The sequence below is a fragment of the Pangasianodon hypophthalmus genome, chromosome 12 (genome assembly GCF_027358585.1).
Source record: "Pangasianodon hypophthalmus isolate fPanHyp1 chromosome 12, fPanHyp1.pri, whole genome shotgun sequence".
Taxonomy (NCBI): Eukaryota; Metazoa; Chordata; class Actinopteri; order Siluriformes; family Pangasiidae; genus Pangasianodon; species Pangasianodon hypophthalmus.
In genome coordinates, this window is record NC_069721.1 from 10025780 (window position 1) to 10046118 (window position 20339).

At 40.0% G+C, this 20339-nt stretch overlaps 2 protein-coding genes across 2 annotated transcripts; one reads left to right on the top strand and one right to left on the bottom strand.

Moving 5' to 3' along the window:
- The first annotated feature begins 1748 nt into the window (after window positions 1–1748).
- acta2 (actin alpha 2, smooth muscle) lies at window positions 1749–6185 on the top strand. The gene is made up of 9 exons (XM_026915769.3): window positions 1749–1906; window positions 3177–3349; window positions 3501–3629; window positions 4171–4281; window positions 4444–4528; window positions 4620–4781; window positions 5006–5197; window positions 5297–5478; window positions 5628–6185. The coding sequence occupies exons 2-9, from the start codon at window positions 3221–3223 to the stop codon at window positions 5769–5771; spliced, it is 1134 nt and encodes a 377-aa protein (XP_026771570.1). The 5' UTR covers window positions 1749–1906; window positions 3177–3220; the 3' UTR covers window positions 5772–6185.
- Window positions 6186–6596: 411 nt separating this feature from the next.
- On the bottom strand, window positions 6597–18315 carry stambpl1 (STAM binding protein-like 1). Its single transcript, XM_026915765.3, has 11 exons — window positions 17980–18315; window positions 15584–15690; window positions 14696–14913; window positions 13196–13271; window positions 12426–12521; window positions 11873–12182; window positions 11651–11775; window positions 10961–11098; window positions 10473–10585; window positions 9477–9576; window positions 6597–7899 (listed from the first exon to the last, which is right to left on the bottom strand). Exons 2-11 carry the CDS (start codon window positions 15662–15664, stop codon window positions 7843–7845), a joined length of 1314 nt encoding a protein of 437 aa, XP_026771566.3. The 5' UTR covers window positions 15665–15690; window positions 17980–18315; the 3' UTR covers window positions 6597–7842.
- Between the last annotated feature and the right edge of the window lie 2024 nt (window positions 18316–20339).

The window sequence follows — 20339 nt, forward strand, 5'->3', positions numbered from 1 at the left end:
CTGTGTTTTTTCCCAACCCACTCCTTCCGCACGGTTCTTTTCTTTCCTTACATGCCTGAGAGAGGAGCAGGCTGCCAAGTCTCTCCTTATTTACCGAACAGCTCCTTTTTTGGTGCTGCATTAAAGACAGCTAACAGGGAGGAGAAAACTGTAGCATTTCACTGTGAACCACTGAGTGTGGAGCATGGCTAAAAAAAAAGAAAGGCAGACACATGCTAGTGAAGTGTTTACATGAGAAAGAGATCCTTAAGTTGACTATCTGTAGACAGGAATGTATCCAAAAAAGAAAGAATGACCAACCCTTGGTGAAGGATGAACGCAAAGTGAAGGGCTAAGACTAGTAAGGGTATCATAGCCAATATTTATTATTATTATTATTACTATTATTATTATTACTATTATTATTATTAATATTATTATTATTTATTATTATTATTATTTTTATATGTACATAATATGTATAATAACATATAGTAAGATCTAGTATGTTACTGTAGTAACAGTACATAGTGTGCATTCTAAGTTCATAATCATGTGCACATGTGTACTTCTCTCATTAATTGTAGTCCTGCAGATGTTTTCCTTCTTTTTTGGTCACTGATAGCTAATCTTGTACATTCCTCACAATTTTCCATTAAATAGTTGAGCAGGAACTTCACGTGGCAAGCCTGATAGCAAAAACAAGGAGGAATCAGCTTCACTGTAGCTGATGCTCAGGGAACCAGAGGCAGACCTACCAGGCTTTTCAAGAGAAGAGCTCATTCCCTCCACACACAGCACACATTCTGTCAGTTACAGGTCACGAAATCTGAACACATACTGAGTCAATGTTTAGTGACAGAACCCTGTCAAGCACTCAGTTCTAATTATTAAGCTTGTATGGACAGAAGGGATGAGGCATCCAAGCCACTTCAAGTGTTCTTACTCTTAAGAACTGTTCACTTGTTCTTCACTGTACTATATATCCTGTGTGATGTGGATGATGCAGAATAGGAATAGAAAAGGAAATTACAGCATCCATATAGTTTTATCACTCCTCATATATTACTTTGTCACTTAATTTCCGTCACTATCATTCCTAATCTATATTTAAGTTATTTTTTTTTAAATCAGCTAAATAATATTTCATTCATTCCTTCATTGCCATGAGGTTATATCATGGTGTATTTGCTGACTGTGTACTAACTTCTGGATATAAATAACATTCGTAATAACTGAAAAGTACATTATCCAGCTTTATTTTGATCCTTCACAGTGAGCACAGTGACATCAGCATGAATCATTTCCTTTGTCAATCACAGCTTTTTTATTGTCATCCTGGAACAGTCATGTATGAGACAATGCCATAATATACTAAAAGACTAAATGGACCAGTAGATTTGTAGTGTTTAAATCAATACATGAGTTACTTAATTTCCCCTCAGGTTTTGGGATAGTGTCAATAATACTGTCACACACTTCTGCTGTGTTACTTGTGCGTATGTTTTCTTGATGCAATTCAAACTCATGCCCCATTCTCAGGTATATCTGTGCATGGCCTACTGAGAAAGAGTGTGTGCATGTGTACGTTTGTGGGTGTGTGTGTATTAGGAGGGCTAGCCTCAGTTCTGTTTATGTTCCTGCACGATGAGGTCTCCATCCTTTCAGAGCAGAAAAAAAAGAGAGAGAGAGAGACAGTGGCTGGAATGCCCTGAGCGATGGCCGCCCGGATTGGAGTGTTCTCCCCCAGTCATCCCTATAAGGCTGTAGTAGAGTGAACCCGGTGGGCTGCGTGCGGCCCTGGCTCCATGTTTGGGAGGTGGGAGGGGGCAGAAAAGCACAGACTGGAGCTACATAAGAGCTCCACACACTGGTCAGGGCCACACCATCACCAAGTGGCTAAACCCCCCGGCCCAGCACTGTCAGGGTAAGTGGCCTCCACCCACTTTCTTTCACTCCATCTCTCTGTCTTTCACTGTCTTCCTCCACACCTTCTGAGACATGCTGTGTTCTGAAGTGTAATTTGTTACAAATGAATGCAGATAGTAGAGCAAAACTTACTGTAAGTTGGCATTGGATTGCAGCTTATGATAATTTGTCGGTTTACACAGGTGCATACTGTTAAGATGGTTTGAAATGGAAACAGAGTTGTGGTTTCAGTAATGTGTGACACTGAATGAAAAAAAAACATTTAATAAGATATAGGATAGAGGTACCTTGGCTAGAATGTGTATTTTACATACACGTTTATCTTTAGTGCCATAATAATGCAGGTGTATCAGTAATGGTATAAAAATGCATACTTATCACTGAGGATTGTTATAATGCAGATTTATCCTTAATGCCATTAAAATGCAGATTTATCCATAATGGTGCTATAGTGTATGTGTACCATTAATGGTAGTTACAATGCAGATTTATCTGTAATGGTGTTACAAACCTGTAATACATTGCTATATGCATGCATTTCAGTAAATCTGAATAAATCTGCATAACCTTTACAGGCTGTGTGTTATATATTGGAAGCTAGATGGTTGAGGCCCTAAATGGTGGATTAAAGTCCCTGTGATTTGTGAGGTTTATGCCTAAATATGGTTTTCTTAAATGGAGCAGAGGCATCAGTGTGACTCCCCAACTTTTCTCTCCCTTTCAATCTCTCACACCCCCCCCCCCCCATCCCCCCCCCCCCTCCCCCCTTTCATGAAATGTTTTCGACAGGGAGGGCCAGGGAGAGTTTGTGAAGTCCAAAGGCAGACATGCCTCCCTATTATTTCCAAATTAGGAATTTTTCCCATGGTGAAGCATTCATTCATCAGGGACAGGAGTGCAGGATTCAGGATACATGGCAGTGGGGCAGTGGATCAGTTCTGCAGAGATATTCTTGGTTTTTTTTGATCAGTTTGGATTACTTTTAGCATATTTTACTATTAGTAATTTTACTAGAGCCTTTTTTCATCTTAGTTTATTCTTTTGTAACACTTGGACTGTTACAGTATTCCATGTATTCATGATTTTGTGGCTTAGGGTGTGGTCATTATCATTCACACACACACACACACACTTAATTTTTAGGCATTCAAAATTCAGTAAACAATATTCCCGATTACCCTTTCAAATTTATCACAAATATTTAAAAAGCAAGCCTCTTTGCATGCCTATCAAGCAGATTTATTGATGCTTGACTGGTGCATCTGCAGTGATTGTCTCCTGTTGGAGTGAAGAAGGAAATCCGAGTTGAACCATGTGTGACGACGAAGAAAGCACTGCTCTGGTGTGCGATAACGGCTCAGGACTGTGTAAGGCAGGCTTCGCCGGGGATGATGCCCCCCGAGCCGTGTTCCCCTCCATCGTGGGTCGTCCCAGACACCAGGTGAACTTTCCCCAACCACACCACCTAGGGACAGTACACTGAAAATATACACCTACAGGAACCAAGACATTTAGCTTATGGAAGACATTAATGGGTTTTTTTTATTTGTTTGATGAGATATGATGTTGAATGCCTTTGCATCTGCTCTCAGGGTGTGATGGTGGGGATGGGGCAGAAAGACAGTTACGTTGGTGATGAAGCACAGAGCAAAAGAGGTATCCTGACCCTCAAATACCCAATTGAGCACGGCATCATCACAAACTGGGACGACATGGAAAAAGTAAGCAGACCTTGCTAATTTAGGCATCACTACGAACCAGAACTTGCCGAGAACAAGAGACCAAATAGTTACCCAGAATAGTAACACATAGCACGTGAGCTTTATGCTAGATATGTCGCTGAAATCGACACTTAATTGTTCTTATCTGTAGACTTTTTATTTGATCATCTGTGTGTTCAAATAGACCCCACTTATACCTGGAAGAGCTGTGCTGCCTTATGACTCACTGTGCACATGACTCACACACACACATGCACAAACACGTACGCACCCACACACACTAATGTGTCAAACACTATCCTTCAGGCACACACTGTCATCGACTAGCAGATGCATGCAGCAGATGGTATTATTCACTTAGCTCTCTGTGTCTACTCTATATCTCACTCATTATAAGCATCATGTGTTACAATTAAGAAAAGTACAGGTTTTCGTAGATGATCCATTAAACTTTCATCAGCCCATTTGTAAGTGATTAATTATAATCTGGACACTTTGACTTGATTTGCCCACAAGCTAATTGCTTTCATTCTTTTGAAAGATCTGGCATCACTCCTTCTACAATGAGCTCCGTGTTGCTCCAGAGGAGCACCCAACCTTGCTGACAGAGGCTCCTCTCAACCCCAAAGCCAACAGGGAGAAGATGACCCAGGTCAGGCTCACTTTGGACCTTTTCACACCAACCAATCCTTAGATAGAAATCAAAACCCTTTGTAGGATCAAGGAACTTAAAAAGAAGTTTCTAATACATTACCGTATAAAGATATTACCCTAGCTCTTTTTCACCTGCAAACATTACTGTCCCTTCCTTCAGATTATGTTTGAGACCTTCAATGTTCCAGCCATGTACGTAGCTATTCAGGCGGTGCTATCCCTCTATGCCTCTGGACGCACGACAGGTCAGTTCTCTTGTTCCCTTTGGAAGATTCTTAGCACATTTAGCTTCAGAATGACAGAACATTTGTCTGATCAAACATTTGTTTTGTGCAGGTATTGTTCTTGATTCTGGTGATGGTGTCACCCACAACGTGCCCATTTATGAGGGCTACGCTCTTCCTCACGCCATCATGCGTTTGGACCTGGCCGGCCGTGATCTCACTGACTACCTCATGAAGATCCTGACTGAACGTGGCTACTCCTTCGTGACCACTGGTGAATGCAGACACTATTAAAACACTCTCTGTTTATATCTGTCGTAGCTTTAAGGCAAAATATAGTGCAATCAAGAAAAAAGAGCAATGAAACTAGACTGAGAATATTCTAATTTGCACAGTACTCTGTTACAGACTTTTATGTGTACTGTTGTGTATGGAAGCACAAAATGTTTTACATGAAAACAACAGTGCCAATTTACTGAAGCAATCCGTCTAATACAGCTGAAAGAGAAATTGTCCGTGATATCAAGGAGAAGCTGTGCTATGTCGCATTGGACTTTGAGAATGAGATGGCCACTGCTGCCACCTCTTCCTCTCTGGAGAAGAGCTATGAGCTTCCTGATGGGCAGGTCATCACCATTGGCAATGAGAGGTTCCGCTGTCCTGAGACCCTCTTCCAACCATCCTTCATCGGTAATGACTCTTTCCTTTTTCCTCAATTTCTGTCTCTTTCCTCAGTTTCTCCCTGCACCATTTGATCCACCAGTTCTGAGTTGTGATTTTCCCTCACAGGTATGGAGTCTGCTGGTATCCATGAAACTACTTACAACAGCATCATGAAGTGTGACATTGACATCCGTAAGGACCTGTATGCCAACAATGTCCTGTCTGGTGGTACCACCATGTACCCTGGCATTGCTGACAGGATGCAGAAGGAGATCACTGCTTTGGCCCCCAGTACCATGAAGATCAAGGTGAGTACTCTGACTGGCTGGATTTGCAGATTATAAAAGTTTTGGCTCAGTTTTAGTTAGTCTGTCCTTGTGGTACTACTGAATATCATAATATCACTGAACTTTCTTTTGTAATTGTTGTCCTCTGTGGATGCTGTGTGTGTGCACAGATCATCGCCCCACCAGAGAGAAAGTATTCAGTATGGATTGGCGGCTCCATCCTGGCTTCCCTCTCCACCTTCCAGCAGATGTGGATCAGCAAGCAGGAGTATGACGAGGCCGGTCCATCCATTGTGCATCGCAAGTGCTTCTAAACTCGACAGCCCCAAGCCCTCAAAACTCTGCTCTCGCTTCCTAGCCTGTAAACTGTGAATGTATCCTCTGGTTTCTCTCCTGTTTTGTCTTTGCACTGCCCACACTTGCGTGAATGTTTGGATTTTTTTTCTCGTCATTGATTGTTCTTGTTACTTTGGATGAGCAAAGCCGCCAACATGAACAGATTGGGAAGATTCCTGGGGTTTAGTGAGGCTGCAGATGGAGGGAGAGAGAATAAATGCAAGGTGTTTTGTAATGGTTTATAGAGGAACAGAGCTCACATACTCCCTCTTGTGTTTCAAACACCATAAGATACCCTTGCATGTGATTTCTCACTGCTGTGGGCTTTGAAACAGTTTGTATGGATATCTATACAATAACCCCAGGAACGAATAAAGCTCTGCATACTGAAACTGTATTTAATGTCTTTTTTCTCTGCATGATTCCATTTTAGACCATGATAAGAATAAATTACAAGTGATTCTATGTATTCTTTGACACCATCTTGCAAGAGGTATTCCCATGTCTGAAGAAAAATGAAACCAATACTGTACAAATAAGCCATCTAAAGGTCAATTAAAACCTAAAGGTCAATTATTCATTTCATTACTTGCCCATTTAAATACCAACAGCCCACACAAATTCCAACAGATTTACAAATTATTTTTTTGTTTGTGAGCAGGACAGCAGCATCTTCATTAAACCCAAGAAGCAAGTTTTGAATAATTAAATATTAAATAATTGTTAAGTCATTGTTAAGTCTTCTTAAAAATTAGATTAGTTTGAAAATCATTTTTAAAAATGATACCATCAAACTCAAAAGCTCCTTTTTTCTTCTTTTATTTAAAAAAAAATGGCAGTAGGGGGAAAAACATCATACAGTCACTGCATCATATTGCCCACAAGTTCCTGTTGCAGACTAAAACAACACTAAAAGTTTCAGAGGAACTACTGAAACTCAGACAAAGACAAACCTGAAAAAAAAGAGAAAAAATACAATGCCACAGCACACAAAATCCACAATATGCTAACGTGACTCACTCAACATCAAAGAGGATATCGAAACTCGGAAAGTTTTCGTTTTCTGTTGTACCACTATGGAATGGAAAGTTGAAAAACAGAGAAGGAGCCACTGTTTGATTTCAGTTAGCATGTTATCACGAGAGGATGATACCTGAGATCACTGATTCTATCAAGCCTCTAGTTCCATGGCAGTAGCTCCTCTAATAAGGCGTAATAGGCTTCTTTGCTTATTCTACTGTAGGTGCTTTGGTAAAGGAGAAAGTGAGGCAAAATTGGGGGACATCTGTGTGTTTATGCTGCTCAGCTTTACCATTTATTGTAAGGCTCAAAGTCCTGAGCATCAAGACTAATGCCAAATAGGTCAACATAATAAAATTGCTTCAGTAACTCAGCCACTCCTTCAAGTCAAACATCACCTTCACTGACTTGAAGTTCTCTAGCTGGAAATGGTTGCTTTTAGCTATATACTACATAATACATACTGATTATAGTTTGAGGTCCCTTAACTAAACATTGGAGCTATAACAATTTGCTTCAGCATAACTGACAAGATACAAACATTGCAAATACATTTTGGGTGAAAGGTATCTGAGTATATAGCAAGAAATAAAAAAAATTTAATCACATCATTTTACATAAGGCAACTGTCTAAATATAACTTTGCATCCTGGTAAAAAGTTCACATTTTGGTTGTGGCATTAATAGCTAAAAGATGCCACCTTCAGGACACACTGTAATATCAAACCTGACGAGCAGTCAGATCAGATCACAAAACTGTCCAAAACGATTGCTTTTGAACAGGCACAAATGCTAAAGCAAGCTATTAAAAATTCCATAACCAAATACAGACACAGGAAAAAACACCACTTAAAAGCTTTACAGCTTCATTACAAGATGCCAACAGCAACCTGTGCAACACAGACTCCACTTCACAGTACTTTTTTGTTTAATAAATAAATAAATACAAAAAAGCCTTCAAGTAGCTGAAGATAAAAATAAAACTCCTGGGCCTGTGGCTTCTACTGAAGCATGTCCTCTCTTCATCTGTCACCTGAGGTCCAGCACTGTCGTTTTGGCATCCTTCACAACCACGTGCTTACAGATCTGTAAATCACACACATTTGATTTTCACTTCCCTTAAAAGAAGAGCTATGTGCTTCAAGTCTTCACTTACAGAGCCACGTCTAAGGAGCCAAGAGTCTGTAATAAAATGTTATTTAACTTGGACATAGATTTGGGTATGGATAATAGAGATATATCAGGAGTGCTGAACTGTCCTTAATAGTATTTTTAGTGATATATCATTTTTATTAGCACCACAGGGTACATCAATGACAAACTAACTGTTAACGCCTTTCAAAAAGGCACTCATTTGATTGACTCTACTATTGTCACGCCCTCCTTACACCAATTACTAACCAAAAATATTAGGGGAACAAGGAAGCAAAAGAATGGGGGAATAAAGCAAGGTGGGCCAGCTGACAAATCAGCTGAATATCATGGGATCACCCCAAGATGTAACAATTCATGAGTTGAATAGTGAAATGGACATAACATCACACTACAGTACCATTAGCTAGCATGGACAGTTTTTTCTAGCTAATCTAAAAGTATAGCTAGCTACTACCTAGCTAGATATTGCTAGGCCGCCTTGCCCAATCTTAATTTCATGATTTCATCAACACTTATATATATTTTTAACTAAACTAAGAATTTGTAACTAAAGTAACCAACAATTCTGCTAGTCTTCTTTCACTGGAAAACATAGCTAGCATTGATGCTGGTGCTAGCTAGCTAGTTACTTTACAAAATCTTTACAAAAACAGTTAGCTAGTTAACAACAGTAACCGTGTAATGCTGTAATTTAATAAACCAGCAGTGAATTTATAGTAACAGAAACAAAACAAACACAGGAACACAGAAGTAACCCTGACTAATGCTGCTGCAGCGTCTCAGGTGAGGTTTTACAGCGGCGTAGTGATTAGACCTAAACTGTAGCTAACTGAAATTTTTAATCATAAAAAGATATACTAGGAAGGTGAGTTGGCTGGTGGTTTTTTTAAGAGGTAGTAATTTAGAAAACTAGACTCAGTATTAGACTTTTTATATTTATGTGTATTTAATCCTTGGCCATTCAGTACTAGTGGTTGCAATGTAAAAAACCAATCCTATGTTTTTGGTATTTAATCAGAAGGAGTACGGCTGATCGTCCTACAGTGAAGTGGGCCGTAACATCATACTGTAGTAATGTTAGCTAGCAAAGATGGATTTTTCTAGCTAATCTACAAGTGTAGCTAGCTAGTACCTAGCTACATAGTGCTAGCTGCCTTTCCCATACTTAAAGTTGTGATTTGGTCAACACGGTACTGAAAGCAACATGGTACTGAAAATGCCAAAATGGATATTGTGAGCTTTGTGTTTAATAAATGGAACCAATCAATGTGTAAGAAATATGCTACCTAGGTTTCCAGAGAAAGAGGACTAGCTGAAAAGTTGGTACTAGCTAGCTAACTCCTCACATATTTATTACATAGACTGGTTAGCTAATTAACATTAATGTTAGCTAGGAGACTTTTTTATATTTATGTGTATTTCATCCTTAGCTATTCAGTGCTAGTGGTTGCAATGTTAGAACCAAATCTATGCTATTTAATCAGAAGACATATGGCTGAGGGTCTTACGGTGAAGAGGGGAGGGTCTTTCGAGTGCGGGTGAAAGCCTTTCAGTCTGCAGCCAGCCACCTCACTCATTCCAGCGGTGGTGAGGCGGAACACTCCGGTACTGCAGAGAGGCAGACAAAAAGCAAGTTAAAATGATAAGACCATCTTCATGTTTACACAGTGCATTTATTCCCAACACAACCAGAGCAGCTAAATAATATTGACTATTGACTATTTTACTGCACTGCTCACAGGACGTCCTAATACTACAACAAACAAACTACAACTTTTTGCACAATATAGCAGCATGGATATTAACACAGACTAGAAAACGAGATCATGTTATACCAGTTTTTGCATCACACCACTGTCTGCCTGTTTCCTTTAGAATTAACTACAAATGTTTCTTACTTGTTTTTTAATATCTTAATGGTTTAGAACTTTATCTCTGAAAGTCTGATAAACTGATAAATGTTCCAAATCGTGTCTTAATATCATATCATGCTAGCCTTCTATACAATTTTTTACGCAGATCTGGAACGCATTATCAATAAACATTCATCTGGCTCCATCTATCACTAATTTAAAAAAAAAAACAGCTAAAACATTTTTTTCACTTTGGCTTTTATTATTTGTCTTACATTTACTGGATACCTCACATGTTACCTTTACATTACTTATTATTTTTTAATCTATTTGTACAGATTTTTCTATTTTATTATTATGGAGTTTTTTCTATTTTATTGTTTTCTTTCTGGTACTGCTATTGTTATTATTATTAGTAGTAGTAGTAGTAGTAGTAAATAGTAGTAGTAGTTTTATTATTATAACGACCGTGATGTGTGTCAAACAGGGTTTTAGATTAAATGTTCAGTAATTTGTTCTAAAATTAAAATCTTAGTGAGGCTTATTGATGCTTTGTTTATTCATAATAAGCATTGTCATTCTGAAAAAGCAACTTGGTCATGTTCCCTGCATGACAACTATGAGGTGAGGAAAGTGTGTGATTATACTCACTCGTTATGCTTGGGTGAGCAGACAATGGCAATGGCCTCAGGCAGCATGAGTTGATAGGAGCTGTGTGTATGCAGATCCACACTGGACAGAAAAGCTGTCTGTGTGGGATGCGTCTGTAGGCATGCATATATAAACACACACACACACACACACACATGTTAATAACCAACATCTTTACATAATCGCTTCTTGTATGATCACTAGGTGACTTGACAGGGACTGAGAATAACTCTGTAAAATGATTAGGGTTGTTACCATGGTGACCCTCTGCCTGAAGCCCCATTATATTTGATCTAGCAGGTAATAGGAGCAACTCAATGGGGTCATTTTGAATAAACCTCTCTGCTTTTCACTAACATCCCATTATGTTTTGAGAAAAGACTCATCTTTCAAATCTACACTTTGTTTTCTCTGCCAATACAAAAAAGGTATTGTATAAACAATATACAAAGACAGCAATTCGATGAGAATGGCAGAGAGTGTCCTACATGGATCCAGCCGAGGGTCAGTAGGTTATGGTGGTCCTGATAACTGAACAGCTCCTCCACATTCTCCATGTCACAGTAGTCTGGCCCGGATGACTGTTTGGGCACAATCACGTGGGTGAGCATGAATTCGTTGTGAGTCTAGAGGTTAGAATAAAAGAACAAAGAGAGTTTGTTTTTTCATTCTGTCTATTATGAGGCCATTTTAGCCAACTAAGCAAACAAAGCCAAAGTGCAACCTTTTATCAAATGTTCATAGACCCATTGTGTGAGAAGTGAGTAAGCCCTGAATACACTCACGCCCAGTTTCAGTATCAGCACAGCTACTCTAATCATAGCCGCACTTATGCCAGAAAATGCAAATGCAGAGGAACTGGCTGGACTATGTATAACCATGCAACAAAAACTATGGCCTAATGACCTCTTTCACAATACTGGAAATCTTATATGCCTACTCTCTTGAACATGTTAATTAAATTTCACCAAATGAATGTAGAAAAAGGAAGCATCATGGAGCTGGTAACCTAAAGAACGTAAAGTGAACAAGAAGAACAAAAAATAGTTGTTTGGGGCAACAGAGCTCATACCATAGGGATAAATTTAAATTTAAATTTTATATTCGTATTTTTTTAAAGCTGCTGGGTGACAATGTCCATTGTTAAAAGCCTTGACAATTAAAATCGAATTGAATACCAGTTTTCCGCAGAGCACGCCACATGTCTCAATGCCTCTGGCTGTGTTGCGGTCGGCCAGCAGGAGGAACCTGTACGTCAGGTCTCGAGGAATTAGAACCCGCCTCAGGCCTTCCACCTGCTGATCTGGATAGACACACACATACACGTGCACTGACTGCACAAACACTGATTACACACACAGCCAGATGTAGACAAAAAGCACTCTCTTTGTGTGACTCACTCTGGACTGCAGCTAACGTGGCTGCAGGTTTGGGGAGAGGTGTGGCTTGTTTGTTCCGGTTGGGGTCAAGGCGTGTGTGGTTTTTTGGAGTCTGGGAGAGGCACGAGCCATCCGTTTGTTCAGGTTCTTTAGGGCCGGCATCCTGTTTACGGTTGGCCTGCTCTTGCCTCCGCAGCTGGTCCTCGAAGTAGCGAAACTGCTCTGACTCAAGCTGCATCTTTCTCAACTGTGCCACGCGCTGTTTCTCTTCCTCCAGCAAAGAGAGCCTCTGTAACTGTTCTCCACACACAGCTACAGGCACGGTCTGGCTCTAAAAACACACACACACATACAAAAACAGAATATTACTTAAAACGCAACACAACAAAACATATAGAAACACAAGGACTGCATCAGTTCTAGCTCTACTTACTTCAATAGCATGCATGTGTCTCTACTGTATGTAAAACCTAGTGCAGCTTAGATTACAAAATAGTGAAACACAGGGCTTAGAGGCACAAAGAGCTGACAGTACAATGTGAGTATAATCTGTTAAAGTGCACCTTGAGCTTACCTGCCTCTTCAGATATTCACTGTACTCTTTGCTATATTTTTCATGAAGGAGTCTCCTCAATTGATCCTTGCGTGGAAAAGCCACTTCTTGCAATTTCTACAAAAAAGGCAATGTGTAAAAATGAGGGTGTGAAAGGAATTTATATTTAAGGAATATTTGCATTAGGCAACATGACAATATAATAGTGATATTGTGATGAAGTTTTCAAGCAGTTTGATGATAGTCATCACAGAGATTGTTGAAAGTCTAGAGATGGTTTGTTGACTTTGAAGTGTATCCAAGGTGGAATATTCACCTTTTTTTAAAGATTTGCTGGCACTGCTATCCTAAAAAGTATGATATTTCTGCCCACTGACCCTAAGGCACATCACATTAATAGGTGCTCATGCCAGCATGAGACATGGGGGTTTATCAAATCTCTCACTTCTCCAACAGAAAAAAAATTCAGAAAGAGACACGAATCAAGAATAATCCGAATAAAAAACAATAAACCCAATAAGCGGAAGTGATAGATTTTCTAGCAGCAGGCAAACAGAAGTACTCAATTTGCCCAAAAAAGATTTTGACCTGACATGCACCACACAGTGAGTCTGCATTTCTAGACTGAACTGCCTACGCAACAGTAGTACACTGAAGACATTTTCTGTGATGTCTCAGTGGGAATGAGTGCTTTAGTGTCTCTGTGCTAATGAAGCATAATGCTAATAAGATTTACAGTGGGCTCAGCGCCACTGGGCTCCATCACCCAGTGCAGGCTGCCAGGGGCTTACCTTCATTATGACTTGTTTCTCTGGGACGTTGCATTGCTGATAGTCCCGATGACTGGGGAGTTTCTCCACAAATAAACTGCAAGTGACAGTGAAAAAAGCAGTGAAAGTGTAACGGAAGACTCTCGATATATAAAATTATTTATACTATATTATAATTATCTCTACTTACAAGCTGTTAGAGCATAGAAGCCCAGGTATAATACAACTCTCAATGTTTCCATTATTAAAACACTTTAAAACTATACAACATCCACCTTCTGTAATAATTGGTGCATTCAAATTAGTGATTAGATGTTTTTTGTTTGTTTTATTTTCTAATTTCACAATCATGCAGCCTGTATGAGAACCTAGCAGAGAACCGAGCTACTGCTATTAATAACTTTTTGTGCATGATTCTTTCAGAGATGGAACTATCTACACAGGCCATCATCTGTAGTCAGCCAACAGCACTTCGGCGCCTGAGTCTCATGACTGGTCAGTGCTATGCAGCTGCCTCTTCTAATATGCATTAAGTTCAGCTCAACAGTTTTTGCTGCTTGCAATACCACTGAAAATGAATGGGTGATAAATCCAGATGGTGAATTTGTGTTCAGTGTGCATGTACCATAAGGCAGCCAACAAAGAGGGATGGTGCTGGTTCAGGCATACACAGACTTGCAAATACCACTGACTGAACAACAAATTCTTGTAAAATCTATATTTGATAATCATGAAGTTGGTTATGGATGTGTATAGAAATGTAGCGCTTTGGCTTCCATATCAGTTTTGCCTTTTGGCATTGTGAAGCCCGTCAGCAGCAACTGAACAAAGGGTAATGACCGATACTGATACTATTTCATTCACCTTAGCGACTTGCTCAAAAATTTGAACTAGACTTATCATTTGTGAAAGATTCAGTCTTTTTGAGCAAGTCTCTAAGGTGAATGAAATAGTATCAGTATCGGTATGACTAAAATTATATGTGAACTATCGCTAGGCAACTGAGAAACACGGACTTTGGGCATAAGCTAGCTGAATTTAACAATCAAACTAGCTAGTTCAGAGCCATTAAATCTTTTATACAGACAATCTGAAGGCCTAGCGACAATGGAAACATGAAAAAAAAAAACTGCTGAGAATATCACCTATTCTCTGAGACATGCCAGTAAATTTCTAAGAAAAGATGTTATGGCTTAAAAAAGCTTTACATATACTTTGTATTAACTGCAAATTGATCATAGATTCCACCTTATTAACAAATGTCAACATTGCATCACAATTTGTGAATATAACAAAAAGTGGATGATTCATATGGATTATCCTTGTAAAAATGAATGCCTTACAGCTGTCTGAATGATTAAATGCACCACAATTCCTCCTTTGTCCAAGTCTGTATCACATTCAATCTCTGCCTTATTGAGTAAGTGGACTTCATTCATACTTTGCCCTAGTGATTAAATGTATCACAGTTTTTCTCTACTCTAGTGGAAAAGGTGTGTGAAAGCTCTATTTGGTAAGTACGTGATAAACTTGTTGTAGAGGACGAAAGCGTTTTCTAGACTGCCCTCCTCCAGGTAGACGGCTGCCATGCGCTCCATCTCTACCCCTGAGCGGAAGTAGCGGCGTGGCGCGATGTCCTCACTGATCTCAATGTTGTAGCCCATCTTACTGAGCGCTCGCACACGCTCCACTGCCGGCAGCGTTACATCCGTATAGTCCGGCTCAGCTGCCAGCTTCTTCTGCAAATAAAGAGCAGAGCTGAATCACCACATGAGAACACAGACACACACATCAATTAGCTCTGTTTGTTGTTTGTTCTCAGTGCTCCTTCAGAAATGAGACGGACCGGAAGCCACAAGCAGTGGCCCTCAGCACCCATGCTAACAACCACACAGAGCCGCTTTTGAATGGTCATAGAGGAGAGAGGGCTTTTTATTAGCATTCAGTAGGGCACCACAGAGCTGGAAGGAAGATTGGCTCAGCACGCTACCCTTGCTGGAAATGACGACCAGTTTCACTTCTGTACACAACAATGAACAACAATGCCGAGCTTAATTGAAGTTCTACAAAAAGCTCCACAGTTGTTAGTCAGCAAGGGGAAAGAGGCAAGAGGGCACATTTATTTACTGAACCAAACGATGATAACACTCTCTTTGTCTTTAATCATCTATTCATGAAGAAGGGAAGCAAAGTGTGAAGGGGGCTTACATCCGTTCCTTCCTTCCCCACTCCCTCCCACTTCAGGATGGAAGGATGTGAATGACAGCGCAGCTGCACTGAGCATGCTAATGGATGAGTCAGATACACACTCCAACCCTTCTGCCCCCTCACACTCTTCCCCAGCACTCAGAAAACTGACCCATTAACCACTCCACCCCAACACACACCCCTCCATCCCCCATCACTCACCAGGGCGCTGAAGCTGAACTCCTGTTCCATGGCGCATTTAGGATGCAGGCTGGCAGGCTCCGATCCTCCCGATGTCTCCATCTGTCATCTCCCAAGATGATTCCTCACTGATGGGAAAAAAAATACATGTGTCAGCTCTGACATCATGACATCATGAGCCAGCTGCTGCGAGGCCACTGGGTCGATACGGCCTCCTAAAAGGCCATAAAAGCCTGCTAAATGCAGACCTTTCACTTTACCTTCTGACTCCACCTTCCATTACTCAAACTAACACCAACCTTCATACTAAAGCTTCTATCAGTTTTTTTTTTAGATCAGGTATGTCGGTCTCCAGTCTCAAGGTCCACAGCACTGCAGATTTTAGTCTTATAGCTCACTTAACCTTCTGATTCGACTTCTTTAGGTGCTGAATGAAGAGTTTGACACCTCTGCTTCAGATAGTATTTCTTAATTCATTTACAGGGATACAATGTGGGGGTGCATCAATCTCCTTAGAGAGATTATTAATTATATTATTCACTAAAACACAGCGAATTTTGGTCCAAAACAGCTATGCATACTTCTATTCAGGGCAGAAACTGTGCTACAGTTGCTATGACAGCTTGTAACCATGCAGAAAAATATGGTGAGTCATGAATATCAGTTGTGGAACAAAAAAAGAGACTTGGTGGGCTTTTGCACAAAGCACACAACTCAACGAACCTTAGACACTTCTCCTCTATGAGGCTTTTTTACTCGTCCATCACCAAGCCACACTTTTGAATTTATGATAGATGCAGCAGAACGGTTTTGTTACCGAACACTGTGGCACTCAGGTTGATGATGCCATGGCAACATGAAATGGATGTGGAGTAAGAATAAAGACCTAGTGCGAAGGAGATGTATACATGCAATTTAGCACTGATCAAATCACATCCAGCACCTCACACATCTGATTTGACAGCTTTTCCATCAACATAAATTACATAAAATCATGTGCATGGATGACTAGTAATGAAAAACTGGGTCAGTCCATTTGCAGACAACCATGCTCTCAAAATTTTACAAGGGATCCACATTCTCTTTAAAGAGTTGAATTTGAGTTTTTGTATCAAAATACACAGATGTCTGTATTTTATTCTTTTCACTCACTTACCTCTGTTATATATATAAATATACTACATAGTACAAGACCATCTAGCCAAGGCCTTTTTAACAAGGGAATGAAAGTGACACACTAGGAAAGCCAATAATTACTGAATAATTCATTTCTAAGTAATTACCATCAGTGCAGACCATACAAAGTGGCTTAGCAATCCCAAAAATCTTAGGCCCATCCCATTTAGAGACACATTTGCTACACATTTAGAGAATACCTTTTTGAATACCTCTGAGGTTGTTAAAAGAGTCAAACAGAAAAGAGACATTGTCAAAGTGTGTGATGCAATAAGTGGTTGTGCAGCATGCCTTTAGTGCTGACTAAACAATACCACCACACATACTAAGCACTCTTGTGAAAAAGGAAACTTCCATGATCTGTAGCTTCAGTACAATCTGGATTTCTCTGTAACATGGTGACAAGCGCAGTCCATACTCTAAACATCACACTTACCAATCTTCACTTGGGTCTTTGTACTTAAGGGTTCTTCAATTCAATTCCAATTCAATTCAATTGTATTTGTATAGTGCTGTTAATAATGGACATTGTCACAAAGCAGCTTTACAGAAATAAATACTTTCAAATTAAATCAAAATAAATTGTAAGTATGTGAATTTATCCCTAATGAGCAAGCCAGAGGCGACGGTGGCAAGGAAAAACTCCCTGAGACGATATGAGGAAGAAACCAGAAGGGAACCCATCCTCATCTACGTTTTTAGCTTCCTGAAAGGGTCCTAGTCTGGAACCATTTCTGAACCACTCAGATGTACAGTTCTACATCGAACCTTTAAGAGTTTCCTTTAAACCTTTACAAGTAAACAGGTTTTACTTTTGCTTTCTAAGAGTAGACAGCGTGCTATCTCACTGCTCTTATGCACTGATTTTCATATACAGTCTGATGGTGCTCTGAGAGTCAAAGTGTACCAGGAAGAGTTTCAATGCTTAACCTAATACACACTAAAGGCACCTAGATTAAACTTATAAGCATTTGGTGGTAATGTGAGGCAAATAGCCTGCTTAATATGACTTATTCCTGAATAATGAATTATTACAGTAATTGTGTAATAAGTAGCACCAGATGGGTTGAAGCACACAGTAACATGAACCTAGACAAAAAGCACTGATACCAGCAAGTACAAGAGATCCTGCATTAAAGGGGGAAAATCAAGTGACTGATCAGGGCAATAGATTCAGATTGTATGAAAGGGTGGGTAAATAAATAAATAAATAAATAAATAGACTGTTGAGAGATATGTACCTGTAAGTGGACTGCTGGTGTCCCATGCTCCGCATCCCTCTCGCGCTCCTGGGCTCGCGCTCCTGTGCTCCTCACATGCAGCGCATGCTTACACAACGCAAGACTCGGCTCAGTAAAATGCTCGGCTCTTTCCCTTCCCAAACAGCCGCGATCCGTTTCACCTCTGTACTTCATAAACAGCGTACTTACTCTCTCTCTGCCAGAAGGACAGGCGGGGTTTAGGGCAGCTATTCCTGAAAGTTGCTCTCTAACCACATAATCATGCGCTATAAAATGAGCGTTTGGACACGAGCGCATCAGCAGCACAGCAGCTCTTTGACACATAATGTGGGTGGAGAGAGCCAATGACACTACAGAGAGTCCTGCTGTATGGAAAGCCACAAGTGCCAAACTTTCTCCACCACTCTGGCACTACGTGGCTACATCCATCCATCCATTGTCCGTACCTGTGCGTGGAGCCAGGCCCGGGGAACTCAGGGCACAAGGCAGAGGACACCCTGGACACATTCACGCACTATCGATAATTTTCGAAATGCCAATTAGCCTACATGCTTTGTAGGCTAATTGGCATTTCGAAAATTATCGATAGTGCGTGAATGTGTCCAGGGTGTCCTTTGGACTGGAGGGAGGAAACCGGTTTACCCGGAGGAAACCCCCGAAGCACAAAGATAACATGCCAACTCTACACACACAGGGTGGAGACATGATTCAAACTCCCAACCCCGGAGGTGCGAGGCAAACATGCTAACCACTAAGCCATCATGGCCCCCCTACATGGCACCATGGAGTATTTAACGCTACAGTGTTAGCCTGGCGAGCTACCAGCTGTCAAAACACAGGCTGAGCTGGTCGAGCTGGTAGACCAAGTAAAGTATATAGATATACTTCCAGTTTTTTTTACAACATTTACAAATTACAAAGCTAAAATAAGATATACTAGTGTGTAAAACTGTTTTGGATTATGCTACTCAACTAACCGCTTCTGCAGCTCCAAGTGATTCTGACTGGTGATGACATGTTTAAAGACTGACATGTCAGTCATATTCATTACCATTTCAGTGATTTGCAGCTGGTTAGGAGATTCCACCACTTTGTGAGGTCTACCAATCATCATATGGAGAAGCCGTGCTTCAAGACAGCGTAAGCAAAGAGCGCACTGTCCAATAAAGTTGAAATGTTTTTTTTTTCTATGCAAAACTCACATGCCCACGCTGCAATTCGTGCCCAGAGATGCAGGACTTCCAGGCGGGACTCCAATTGACATGTTAAAAGCCTGATGTCCAGTGAGTGTTAATCTTTGCTCCAATTAAAACACACTGTACTTGAATCTCCCATAGCACACGAGAAGCACGGCATTTCCGAGGAGATTTTCATGCAGGCATCACTGTCCACCGAAAACAGTTTGTGTTAGATTCAAAATTCTAATTTTATTTGTCACATGCATAACCATACAAAGTACGACTTGCAGTGAAAAGCTTTATACAACTGTTCCAACATAAAATAAAAAAATATAGAAAAATATAAAGAAAAATATATGAAGGGGTTAAATATATATACACATACATACATACATACATATATATATATATATATATATATATATATATATATATATATATATATGTGTGTGTGTGTGTGTGTGTGTGTGTGTATAAGAATATATATGGATATACAGTCTGACAGTACAGATACAAAGTGCAGGTATGTGCAGTTTGTGCAAATAATGTGCCGTTTGTGCAATATAATGTGCAATAATGTGTAATGTGAAAGAACAGCAAGATATTGTAGTGAGAAATGTGATCATTTGATGAATTCCACCAAGCTTGATGAATGATATAGATACCGTTTCAAAAACAGACACTTTGGTATACATTTCATTGATGCATTTTAATGAGATTTTAGTGGAAGCTGGGTTTCCCAATGTAGTCTTAAAGCAACTGCTTGTGCTAGACATGACAACTTGAAAAGAAAAAAAAAAAAGTTAATGCACATGCATACACTGACTGCTGCATATACCAGGTCAGTAGGTGGTAAATGCAGGTGGGGAACTGGGCTCAGGATCTTTCCAGGATTTCTGGATTGCCCTGTTTTTTGATGATATGGTTTAACAATTGAAGTGCCTTCATTGCCTTTTAATACAGATAAGGTGAAGTTCACTGGGAATAAGTATGGTGATACACACCATTTAGTTATTGTATTTATATTGTTTATTCTTGGACTTGTGGTGTTAAATAACATAAATGGAATGATGAGTTTTGCTTTAATTGTGTGTGTTTTCAGAAGGAGCCAGTACTGTTTACTGTCAGTGTGAGCTGAAATGGTTACACACTGATGAAGGCCTAAAGCTTAAACATTTGTGC

Excerpts from the sequence above, each read along its gene's own strand:
- acta2 (XM_026915769.3), top strand. The coding sequence starts at position 3,221 with ATGTGTGACGACGAAGAAAGCACTGCTCTGGTGTGCGATAACGGCTCA. Across the intron at positions 3,350-3,500 it reads TGGGTCGTCCCAGACACCAG|GGTGTGATGGTGGGGATGGG; the intron begins GTGAACTTTCCC and ends ATCTGCTCTCAG. Across the intron at positions 5,198-5,296 it reads CTTCCAACCATCCTTCATCG|GTATGGAGTCTGCTGGTATC; the intron begins GTAATGACTCTT and ends TTTCCCTCACAG.
- stambpl1 (XM_026915765.3), bottom strand. The coding sequence starts at position 15,664 with ATGGAGACATCGGGAGGATCGGAGCCTGCCAGCCTGCATCCTAAATGC. Across the intron at positions 14,914-15,583 it reads AGTTCAGCTTCAGCGCCCTG|AAGAAGCTGGCAGCTGAGCC; the intron begins GTGAGTGATGGG and ends CTTTATTTGCAG. Across the intron at positions 11,099-11,650 it reads GCGTGCTCTGCGGAAAACTG|ACTCACAACGAATTCATGCT; the intron begins GTATTCAATTCG and ends TCTAACCTCTAG.